The following is a 12,535-nucleotide window of genomic DNA, read 5'->3' as shown; positions in this document are numbered from 1 at the left end:
ATCGCAGTCAACCCCCCTTTCATTTTTTAAGTTAAACCAACAATATTTTTTTACAGTGTTTGTACAGCGACGTTTGAAATAAATTTATGAAAATAAGCATAGAGTATCAGGTTTTTTTTTTTTTTACTTCAGGATCGTTAAAATTAAAATTGTGTTTTTTACCCAGCCCCATTCAACTGCAAATGTACATGCTCGAACAGCGCCAGTTCTCTCTCACACTTTTTCGACTCTTTTTAATATCAACTCTGTTTTTGTGACGGATGGAATGTGGGATGGAATGTGGCCCAATAATCATTTTATCCCGTTTATCGTATTTTCACAATCGTCGGAAGCCAAAATCGAAACTCAATTTTGATTAATCGTACAGCCCTATTGTATATCTATCTTTATGTAAAGTTTTTCTTTCTTATTAATATACAGTGTATACAGCGAGCACCTGATAATGTTCTACCTTTTAGACTGGAGCTACGAGCAGAATACAAATGCATCAGACAGATAAAGAGGTTCCAGCACAAACAATAGCCTTGCATATAGTCCTGCACATTCACTGTCCAGACACTCCCCGTGTGTGTGTGTGTGTGTGTGTGTGGGAGGGGGGAGAGCCTCTCTCTGCCCTCTGGCCATGAAGGGTCCGCCCAAGCGTGCCTAACTAATAAAGACGAGCAAACACACACATGATCATTTAGATCTGCAGTACGTGACACATGTCCAGAGCGCGGCAGAGCCTTATGTGTACACACAGTCAAATCTGCACTTGAGCATGCATGACCCCACGGTGTATGCGTGCACATCACATGGGAGCATACACACGCACACACACGCAGAGTGATTGAGTCACGTTATAGGCTGGCTGTCGGGCTCCCGTGTGTTGTGCTTTTGTCCAGAGGGGAGAACAGGAAGTTAATGGCTGACTGTAAGAATGCAGCAGTAGAGATTAGCTCATCTTGTGCTTCAGTAAACGAATGTCACTGCTGGTTTACACTGTTTATTGGGTTTACCATGTGTTACACCTATTATACTTTTTTTTTTTTATAGGACATCAATTTGGAGTTTTACCTGTACATGTACGAATTTGTGATTTCTGAAGTGTCTCATCATACCATAAATTATGTTATAGGAGACAACACCAGGGATGTCTCCCGGGCTTTACTGTCTCTTTAGCAAGTGCTGTTTATCAATCTACTCCACCACAGTTTTCTCCCTTGGTTTCACAAAACAGACTCGCTGTGTTTCAAAACTAGGTTCGACAACAGAGCTGTTGCGTAGCGGTTAGCATAGTTTTGGTACTTCGGTTTAGGTAATTGGGAAATTTAAAGTCTGTATTCTGTTCTCAGGTCCTAAATGAAACCAGTTGCAGTTTGCTTGCTCTTGTAATCTTCTTATTGCTGGCGAACAAATTTCACCTATTGCTACTCTAGCATAATTTTTGGTTACTGTGAGTGTGAAATAACTGAAATAACATCCACGTTCTGTGAATTAAAAATAGTTTCTGAAACTGCTGCACATTAAAGGGTTAGTTCACCCAAAAATGAAAATTCTGCCATTTATGCTGTTCCAAACCCTTAAGACATAGAGGCATTGTTGACTACGCGACTACCACTTTTACGTTTCAAAAAGTTCATAAAGAGATCGTAAAACTAATCCATATGAATTGAGGCGTTGAGTCCAAATTTTCTGAAGAGACTCAGACGCTATATGTGATGAACAGATTAAATTTAGTCTTGGATATTATAAAAGGTCTGCAAAGTTTAAAAGGTCAAAGTGCATGACAAATAAAGTTATTGTCTCCTTAAAGAAAGAATCAATTTCAAACTGTCAATGGTTCATTAGAGATGCACCAATTACTATTTTCTAGGCCAATTCAGATTTCCGATTTTCATTGAGTTTGACCTGTCAATACAGATTTTCGATTGCGGTTTTATTCAAATATATATATATATAAACACCATATACTTTTACTCAAACTCAATAATAAAAACAAGTTTAAATGGGTTAATTTTCTTTTCTGACATGTTTTTGTTAAAACACACGACATGCGAATTCCGTGCATTTTGGGCACTTTTAAATCCTTTTTTTTTCATCAAAAGTGTGCTTTCACTTTGACCATGAGCAGCGCAGCAAAAAAAAAACTCCTGCTCCTGGTGTGAATGCACTCATTGAGTAACATGTAAGCCGAAAAAAATATGCGGCGCTCACACTCGCGATGTAAATAAGGTGTGAAACGGTCGTAATTCACAAGGTTACCTACATGTGCGTTCCGTATACACGTGAGATACTGATGTTGCGCGATGTTAATCATGCGGTGCCTGAGTGCATTTGACCGGCATAAAATCGTCATTAGTCAGACTGACCGGCCGATCACGTGAAAATCGGCCGGTTCCGGTCATGCGTCGGTCAATCGGTGCATCTCTAGAGTCCTCAGCAAATCCAGTCACACTTCCTGTTACAAACCTGCATAACAATGTAACAAGTAGTCATTAGTCTTGTTTAGAGAGACTGAATCTTCAAACTAACCTTGTTCAGACTCTTTGTGAAATGAGGTGATGTGTAATGTATATTATGAGAAAATTACAATGTTTTTAGCCTTGGGTGCAGGTAAACATATTGTAAGAGACCTCCGAGACAAAATTAGGAACCTTAAAAATGGCATAATGGGGGCACTTAAACTTACTTTTCAAATGCAAAAATAAAACTAAAAATATATAAAATTGAAACAGAACTCTCCTTCATCAGAGAAAGTCTCTAATTATAGTTCTTGGGTAAGGCTTGAATCTTCAGTCACAGTAATTTGGTGCCAGAAATACGATCCCACAAGTGGGGAAGGTCGGTCCCCTCTCAGTGACCGCTTTGTGACGTTGTCAGCAGGAGTTTTGGGAAGCTCTGCTCAGCTGCGCGTCTGAACTCAGATATGACTCCTAAAGTGAGGTAGGGAGACCCTCTCTACTAGCAGCCCAAGCAAATCTCCTCAGTCAAACCATGAAAGTTACACTGATTTGTATGTAATGATCATGTAATTTATCAATTAAGCCTGGAGAGGCCTTGGTTCTCAAGCACTGTAGTCCACAGCCTCAGCACGAGGCAGACTAATGGCTCTGTAAAGACTGTGGGCGTGTGAGGAGTCATAGTCGATCTCTCACTCTCTCTCTCTTGCTCTCAGCTCTTTCATTGTTAAAGAATAATTAAGTGGTTTGCATTGGTCTCAAGGAGGAGAATTTGTACATAAAGATTAGATCAAGGCTGTCGCGATACCAAATTTCAGTAACCGATAGCATAACCAGATCTTGGTACGGCTGTGAGAGTTAATACACTCTTCTTCAACACAATGCATTCCTTTTTATTTAAAAGGTAACTTGTATATTGTATAATATTTATATTTCTTGGTAAATAGTGCCTCAAGTTATTTAAAATTCATTATTAATTAATTATTTTATATCAACTAGGGATGCCCTAACTAAGGGTTTTTCGGGGCGACTAGTAGTTGTTCATTTTAGCCATTAGTTGACTAATTGCTTATGTATATCAATTTCAATACTAAACCATAATTAACTTAATATCTATTCCAGGTCATGCATAAAGCTTGCAGCAAAGCAATGTCACAAAAGTAATTATTATGAATGTGTTGGAAAAAATATCAATGAGACCTTAATTATTTATTATGGAGAATGGTGTTGACGATGCTGACTCACCATTTCTAAGTATTTAAAGAGAAATGTCTCATCCGTATTGATTAAGTACATAAGCAGAGAGTATTTATGTTAGATTTGAATTAATTTGTTTAAAAGTTTCTTGCATGTTTTTCCAAACATTTCAAGCTTTCTATAGATATATTTCTCATGTCTGTGAGGCAAGTAGCCATTTTTGTGACGCGCTTTAGTTCGCACAACACAACGATTTGTTATCGTTAGACCCTTTACAGTTTCGAATGATAAACAACTCCATCATTTTGGTAAGAGTTTTAGAAGAAGTAATTTCCGCTGTTATGAGGAAAAAATGCAAGTGATTTGCTGTGTGCCGACTCCTCCATGCCATGCAGTTAGCGTGCTAATACGTTAGCTTCCACTCTCAACAGAAAAACACTTAAATATGTGCCTAATTAATCCAGGTAAACGTTAGAGGGAGCAGCCAAATTACGCGTTTCAAATCATAAGCCATATTTGAGGTCGATGGGTAAGCGAATGTTTGGATTTCTTGCCCGACTCCTGTGTAAGCCTCTTCTCGGCGACTATTAGGGGGCAGTCGTATGAACTTTGCACCTGGATGTGGATGATTAAAAGCTTAACAAGTGTGTTCACAGATACTCTCTCTCTCTGTGTGTCTCTGACAGGATGGAGCGGATGTCTGAGGAGGCGTTGAGGCTGAACCTGCTGAAGCGGGGTCTGGAGGCACCAGATGAGCGGGAGGCCAAGCGCTTGAAGATGGAGGGTCACGAGGCCATGGAGAGGCTGAAGATGCTTGCCCTCCTCAAACGCAAGGATCTGGCTGCTTTAGAGGGGGCGGCGGTTGCTGCAGCCATGGCAGAGGGCAAAGGTCCCGGGGGCAGCCAGGGGCTGATGGGAGCTGTGCCCTACGAGGAAAAGATGAACGGAAGTTTGAGAGTCGGGGGCCATGGAGGTCCCAGCAAGAATGGGAAGGAAAACATAGTAGATGAGCCAGTGGACATGAGTGCCAGAAGGAGGTGAGGTTTTGGGAGTGTTCCACATCAGTTTGGACATAACTTTAAGCTGAGTTAAAATTGCATCGTTGAGGGGAAAAATTTTCATCGGAGTCATATTTTATGATTACGTCCAGAACTCTATTAACATGTATTTTAGTTACCCTTTTACCACCACAAATACTTTAAAGGGATACTCCTTTTTCCTATTAAACTATGTTATTCCCTTAACTAAGACGAGTTGATGCGTACCTCTGTCGGCTCAGTGCGTGCGCTCAATCTCTCTGGCGCGAGACACTTTGATAGCACTTAACTAGCCCAGTTTATTCAATATGGGCCAAGCAGAGAAGCGACCAAACAACTCCATGATTCTCCTATTTAAATACAGTTACTCGAGTAGTGTACCTCGACCTAGGACGGTGACACTAAATAAAACGTTGCGTTTTTCTAAGCGTGTAAAATGGATAAGTATATTGTATGGCGGAATACCACACCAAGTGATTGGGAGCACTTTGACTCGGCCCAGTAATATCATCACTCATGAAAAGTCCTCTCACCCCTATCACTCTCCAGAGTGATATTACTGCGCCGAGTCCATATGCGTTCAGTTGAAGTGCTCCCAAGCACTTGCTGTGGTATTCCGCCATACGATATAGTTATCCAATTTACACGCTTAGAAAAGCGCAGCGTTTTATTTTTGTGTCACCGTTCTAGGTTGAGTTACACTGCTTGTGTAACTGTATTTAAATAGGGAAAACCTGGGGGTGTTTTTGGTTGCTTCTCTGCTTGGATCCTAATGAATGAACTGGGTTAGTTAAGTGCAATCAAAAAGTGTCTCGCGTGGCAGAGCGATTGAGCGCACACACTGAGATGACAGAGGTATGTATCAACTCGTCTTGGTTATGGGAATAACATGGTTTAATATGAAAAAACGGTGTAGTATCCCTTTAAAGAGGACCTATTATGCAATTTTTCAGTCGGATTTGGTTTTTGGGGTCTATTAGAATAGGTTTTTATGCTTGAATGTTTAAAAAACACCTTGTTTTTCTAGGGGTGGCACTGCACTCACAGTTCGATTCGATTACGATTCTTTTTGTGTTAGGATGCCAACGATCAACATGGTTTGGGTGGCAGGTTTTGCACACTGCGTAAGTTTTATCTAGTTTCCCACGAAATGTGCTCAGATGTTGTGGTGCGTTTTTGATTAACCGTCTATCGCGGTCATAATTATCGCAGCCCCCTTAAGTAATTGAAACTTAAACTTTATTGTCCAAGGCCAGAAAATAAATGACAATCGATTATGGCACTTTGCCGCATCGTTGCTGAAACGTGCATTTCCCGCATTGCGATGCATCGTTGAATCAATTATTGTTGACACCATGATTTTAATTCTTGTCTCTATGAATCCCCTCCTTCCAAAGCACAATGACCTCTGATTGGTCAGCTGGATCATTGTGTTGTGATTGGTCAGCTGTTTTAAGCGTGTTTAGGAAATCTCACTACTAACTAATTCAACCAGAAACAGTGAGCACCGATATAGAGAATAACTAAAAATCATTATATCATCTGTCATTAAAAACAGGGATCCCCTCCGGACATCACTTTTGGTCACTACTGTGTATGTTATTGGTCAGTCTCATGTGAGTGACAGGTTGTCCCAACCTCGCCAGTAAACAGAGATATTTTTACTATTATAATAGTAATAAAGTTATTTTGATTAAACGTCAGCCTCTGTGGAGTATCCTAGTACTTGCGTGACTCCTCTTAGACATAAACGGAGAGAACTAGCTCCGGGTACAGTGTTCTTCTGCAAGATTTATGCAGTTTGGTTTATTAACCTGCCAAAAGTTACGTAGTGTACCTTTTTTTTTCTTTTTTTTTTTTTATTAAACAGTCAAACATACATACAAACCAACATAGTGCAGTAGTAAGCCATCTTGTAATTCCAGAAGTGACATAGAGTGATTTAGTGTTTGATCTAAGTGTGAGTGTGTGTGAGTGTGTGTATGCGTAAACAAAGTAACCATTTATTATTTATTGCCATTGTCATTACCATCACCATCCCCAGTCCCCACTATCACCATATTGCCAATATTGTATTAGTCGATTTTTATCCTTTCTCCTATGTACCAATTGCCATTGTCAACCCTGTATAAAATAAAAGATGATAAGATAATATATGATAACCTTCCCCCACATCTCTTCAGTCCCTATCTTCTCCTAATTTTTTTTTTGTGTGTTGTGTGTTATGTGCAATGTCTAAAGTGCATTAAAAGAGGTGTACCTTTTTAAAGATAATACTAATGGTTGATTTTGTTTCTGATCTCTTTTGTCAACCGCCTCTGATTTTGCTCTTCGCAGTGAAATGGTTCGAGAGCGACGCACTCCGTCACCAGACGTTATCATTTTATCAGACAACGAGGCGTCCAGCCCAAGGAGCACACCTCACCCTGAGGAGAAACAGCATCAGGCCAACCTGGAGCTGTTTAAGGTACAATATCCATGGAGGAATCGGGTCTTTTAGTTAGTTACCCACCGTTAAAGCTTTGCGTGAGTGTCGTGAACATGTTTGCTGAGCCCTTATGTGTGTGTTTGTTCTGCAGGGGAAGACTGGCGAGGAGCGGCAGCAGATGATCAAAGCTCTCCGAGAGGAGCTTAGGCTGGAGGAGGCCAAGCTGGTGCTCCTGAAGAAACTGAGACAGAGTCAGATGCAGAAGGAGAACGTGGTGCAAAAGGTCAGAACCGTACTCATCGTCATCAATTATGAATTTGAACTATGTTAATTAGATGGCTGGGCTGATTAGAGACCTTTTCAGAGTTAAGAAAACATTTCAGCCTCATAGCTACCATACCACTGTGTCTGTTTAGTGCAGTATGCAGATTTTTCCATGCAGATCAGACCTTTAAAGGGACACTCCACCCATTTGCATTAAGATTTCCATTGTTAGAAATCCAGTCAAACTATTGAATAATCGTGCAACACTCTCTCATTTTCCCCTGAGATGAGAGAAATCAACTATTTGCCCTATTCACTTCCTCCCACAATTAGATGACGCAAAAATCGTCATTTTACGTCTTTGTTGGAGGAAGTGTAGGGGGGGGGGGGATTTCTGTAAAGACTACAAGCACTAGTTCCCACCCTTTCAAACCCACGCATTAGACCTAATGCGCTAACCGACCAATCACAGATAAGTGATAGTGCGGTACTGAATATGCAGACGGATGCATTATGGATAGGGTTGAGTACCAAAACGCGGTGCCAATAGGGACGTAAACGGTAATAACCAGACCGAATAAGTAACGCAAACACACGCAAAGTCTCTCGCTCTCTCCTTTTCCCTCGTGCACACACTATACAGTTTGGAGCACAGTCTGATCTGTCTCGCATGCACGCTCTTGGTCACTCGCTCTAGACTCTGGGAGATTTTAACTAATTTGCGGGCATCGTTCCGGAACGTCTGATAGCGAGGGGATTAATGAAGATGCCGAAGACAAAACGCTCCAAGGTTTGGCTGCATTTCACGTGTAAAATTACGTGCCAGAGTGAGTGTGCCGATTGTCTGAAGCCCATATAGAATCACGCCAATCCATTGGCTGACGGCGCAGGTGCCTCCTTCACGCTCTTACGTCGTCATATTATATTAGCGCGCATTATCTGATTTCAATGTGCGAAATGATTGATGGGCGGAGTAGTGGGAGTGGTCTGTGGAGCTGAGCATTGCAATGCAATGTTGTCTACAATCCACAAGCACTAAAAAGTCAATTTCTGCCTTTTATTGGCCAAGAAGGACCCAAATTAGAAATGTATGGGTCCCACTTTATATTAAGTTGGTTTAAGTACTATGTACTTACATCGAAAAATAAGTACAATGTACTTATTGTGTTCAGGTTGTATTAGTGTTGCACGATGCACCGATACCTAAATGTATTAGTATCGATACTTTTATGAATGACCGCGTTCCAGATTTGTAAGCGTTCCAAATTTCATGTTGGTGTGTGCAATGCACGCTTCCAGTCCCCTCCCTATAGACGTCAGTGTTTTTTCTCCTCACGCACGCAGCAAAGAAGCTGCAGCTGTAATGAGACAAACATTACAGCGACACGGCTCCATGCACGAGCACAAGTGATATTGTGAACGCCGGTCAGTAGCGGAGTGGCAATCCGGATATTCAGGACTTTTCCCGGTGGGCCGGTAATGTGTTTCGAGGCTGCGAGGTCCAGTCTGATAGTTATACTTTGCAAGTTCTTAGCAACACCATCCGGCGGCCTGTACACAATAGTCTCTGCAACGGTGATAGAATGAAGCGCGCATCCGAATGAAGATGCTGCGCGAGCCGCAAAAGACCAGCGGAAAAAAGAGCACTCTGCTTGATTTAAAAAAACAACTGATTTTAGTGCTAGATCTCTTACTTAAATGAATTATCTGCTATTTTTTAACTGGAGATGTTTTATTTATTTTTGTATTAGCTATACAGCATTCACCACAACTTTCATAGATAGCATAGATAATTAGCAAGCTGCTAAAATAAAGCATACAAAGCATCAGCTAAAATGATCTATAGGTTATATGATTATAATCAGAGCATGTGCATGTTTGTCAATGATTTATTTATGTTAGGTTATTACAGCATTTAAAGAGCACAGACTTACGCAAAGGAGGTGCATGTGAAATGCCCTGTAAGAAATACTTTTATTTTCACAAAAAGTATCGAAATCGCGATTCTTGACTTGGTATCGGTAACGAAACAATAATTTTGGTATTGTGACAACACTAGGTTGTATTGTAAAACTCTTTTGCTGCTATTCTGATACGGGTAAGGTTAGGGTCCAGGTGTGTGTGGTATGGGTAGGTTTAAGGGTGGGTCGTGTAAGGGAAGGGGCAACGGTGTAGTTACAAATGTAATTACATAAATTAATTACAGCTGTAATTACATGCAAGTATTTTCAAAATATAAGTACGTGTAAACATGTACACAATAAGTTAATTGTTTCAAATTATTAATTTCAATGTAAGTGCATAGTACTTAAAGCCACTTAATATAAAGTGGGACCGTTAAAGTCTCCATGAAATTGGCTTTTAGCATGAAAATGTGGTGATCTATAAACTAGTGTGCTCCAAAACAATGTAAAAGATGCAAGCATTTAAAACACGTCTCTCACTTCCACCAATATGGATCAATGATTTTGATGACTTTAGTTCTCATCAGATTTTCTGTCCAATTAAATGCTCTCTAGAATCTAAAGTGTCCCGCCCCCTACATTATAAATAGACACTAAAGCTGCGGCTAAAATCTGTCACTTTTCACACGTTTCCTATTTTCTACATGGTGAATCACACATGCTGGGCTATGTAGGGTATAGGGAACGATTCAGACAGTGTCACTATGCCTTTCATTGGGGGGAATGAAGTCTGGATTCACGTTGGTGTCTCGCAGTCTGCTCCGGCCCAGTGACACGACAGCACAGAGAGGTTCAAATGCACGAGTTCTGCACAGAATGCTTTATTTTAAAGTGATATGGAGAAACTTCGACCTTACCGAGCTCAACGGCTCTCGCGTGAGCTGCGATAAACTAAACACTTGGCTATTTAAAAAAAGGGGAGGAGCTGTTTGAATTGTCCCACCCTGTTCCTGTTTCAGTGGAAATTGTCAACACATTGAATAATGCTGTTTCAAGGCACTTCAGTTGGCCTTTAAGATGTCACTGTCAGAAGTTAAATGACTAAAATACATGGTAATGAAGTCACACACAGGATGTTTGTATATAATATTATGTTATTTCAGATGGTCCTGCTAAATAAAGAGGCTAGAGTAGCTGCAGCATGTAAAAAATAGAAACGAGATGTCCATCATCTGAATCTGCTCTTGGTGTAGATGCCTTTTAGATGCCTAATTATGATTAATCATTTTGCCACCCATGTACTAAACTGCGTCGGCATTACAGTAGGCAAAAAGAGTATTATACTAATTTCTCTTTTTTTTTTATGTTGTACTATTGTTACTTTTTACATCCTGTTTTTTTCTGTACACTTCCACTTTACAGCTGATGTGTGATTTCTGTCTCTTCATATTAAACTCTAATTGGAGAAAGTACTTCAGCATCAACAACAAAAAAAAAAATCAGCATTGTCTGAAATGAATGTCGCAGTGTCTTCTGTAAATCTGCCTCTATTTGTTCTCCACATCTACACTGCAGCGCTCCTGTACAGCTTGTTCACCTTCACTGTTAAAACACCAAGCAAAATAACCTCCCCTCGTGTCCAGCTGAGTGTTATATTAATGCCAGGAAAAAACTGTCGAGGTATATCGTTCTATAGTTGAAAGGACGTTGGTTACTAGCGGGGGTGAAATAAGGTAACGGAGTGAGACAGGTAGCCATAACCTCACAGACTCCATATCACAGCTTTGTGTGATGTTTGTCCATGTGCTGTGTGGCATTGAGATGTTTTGTCTGTACTACTCAACTCAGTGTCTGTCTAGCTACAGGAATGGCCATAAACACACTCTCGCGGCTGACGTTCAAGTGCCACAACACACTCTTCATGCACAATGTTTGCTTGCTCTTGAACTGGAGGATCGAATTTTGATTTGCTAAATTGATTTTGATTTGCGAGGATGAAATGTGATGTGTGTGTGTGTGTGTATATATATATATATATATATATATATATATATATATATATATATATATGAAGTGTTCAGATGCAAAAGCCTCTAAGTGCCATTTGAAATTTTGTTCTAGAATGACCATTTTTATCAAGCTTGTGTATTTAAGTTCAGTAATTTCACTTAAATGACAATTAATAGGTAATCTTCATTGCCATTTAAGTGAAATTACTGAACTTAAATATACAAGCTTGATAAAAATGATCATTCTAGAAGAAAATTTCAAATGGCACTTAGAGGCTTTTGCATCTGAACTCTTCATATACACACACACACACACACACGCACACACATATATGTATGTATGTATGTGTGTGTGGATGTTTTACATGTTTAACATGTTTTGTAGTGTGTGTGTGTGTGTGTGTGTGTGTGTGTATATATATATATATATATATATATATATATATATATTATAATTTTCAAAATTCCTTGAAATACGATAATAGATGAATATGCTAATCTTTCAGTATGTAAAATGTCCCTTTTACCTGTCAGACATCCCTAAAATAGGTGTGTGAAGTCACATTTGTCTGTGTGATATCCCTAGACAGTGTAAAAACAAATCTGTAAAAAAATCTGTTGCCTCAACTAGTGAGTTGGGAACAGGACAATTGTTGAACAATGGAATAGAGGGAAGTGTTTGTATCTTAAACATCCTAACAATCCTAAACGATCAGTAAAATCCCGAACAATACCGGTTTTTCTACTTCCATTTGGTGGAAATTGCACAGCAGCGTTAACTGAGAAATGTCGCTTGAGTTCCTCTAATACAGCGGATCTTACCCTTTTTGTCTTCAATATTTAAAAATATTGATCAAATATTTTAGAGCTTTGCAGAACTAGAAAGATGTATATTACAGCCCTTGGACGTTTGTTGAGGCCAATACATTGATATTTGTTGTTGTTGTTGTTGTTGTTAGTTACATTGACACTCTTTGTACAGTTTGAGTTTTTGCTAGATGGATCTTGACCTCTTAATGTTTTCCTCTCAGGTGCCGGTGGTCCAGAATGCCCCGTCGTCAGTGCAGCCGTCACCCATGCACGGCTCTCAGGGGCTCGGGAAACTTCCCGTCCGGCCCGGCATGCACTCGTCCGAGCCTCAGAACCTGCGCACTGCACAGGTACGTGTACATGCAAAGGAGATATGCGCACCAGAAAATTCCTTTTCCAAATATGAGCTGCTTTTTTCTACATGCATTAATGATGGTTTCTAAAG

At 40.1% G+C, this 12,535-nt stretch overlaps 1 protein-coding gene across 3 annotated transcripts in view; it reads left to right on the top strand.

The window, feature by feature from the left end:
* Window positions 1–12,535, top strand: part of gatad2b (GATA zinc finger domain containing 2B) — a 50,558-nt gene that overhangs the window by 26,165 nt on the left and 11,858 nt on the right. For all 3 annotated transcript variants that reach the window (XM_089123141.1, XM_089123140.1, XM_089123139.1), the window contains exons 2-5: window positions 4,325–4,675; window positions 7,013–7,142; window positions 7,255–7,386; window positions 12,312–12,440. In XM_089123141.1, coding sequence (XP_088979267.1) covers window positions 4,326–4,675; window positions 7,013–7,142; window positions 7,255–7,386; window positions 12,312–12,440 — 741 coding nt within the window. In that variant the 5' untranslated portion in view covers window position 4,325. The remainder of the gene's footprint in view (window positions 1–4,324; window positions 4,676–7,012; window positions 7,143–7,254; window positions 7,387–12,311; window positions 12,441–12,535) is intronic.

Source organism: Pimephales promelas, chromosome 18 (assembly GCF_988280905.1).
Source record: "Pimephales promelas chromosome 18, fPimPro1.hap1.1, whole genome shotgun sequence".
Classification (NCBI taxonomy): domain Eukaryota; kingdom Metazoa; phylum Chordata; class Actinopteri; order Cypriniformes; family Leuciscidae; genus Pimephales; species Pimephales promelas.
Note: the sequence above shows the minus strand (reverse complement) of the source record. Positions and strands in the feature narration are given on the sequence as shown.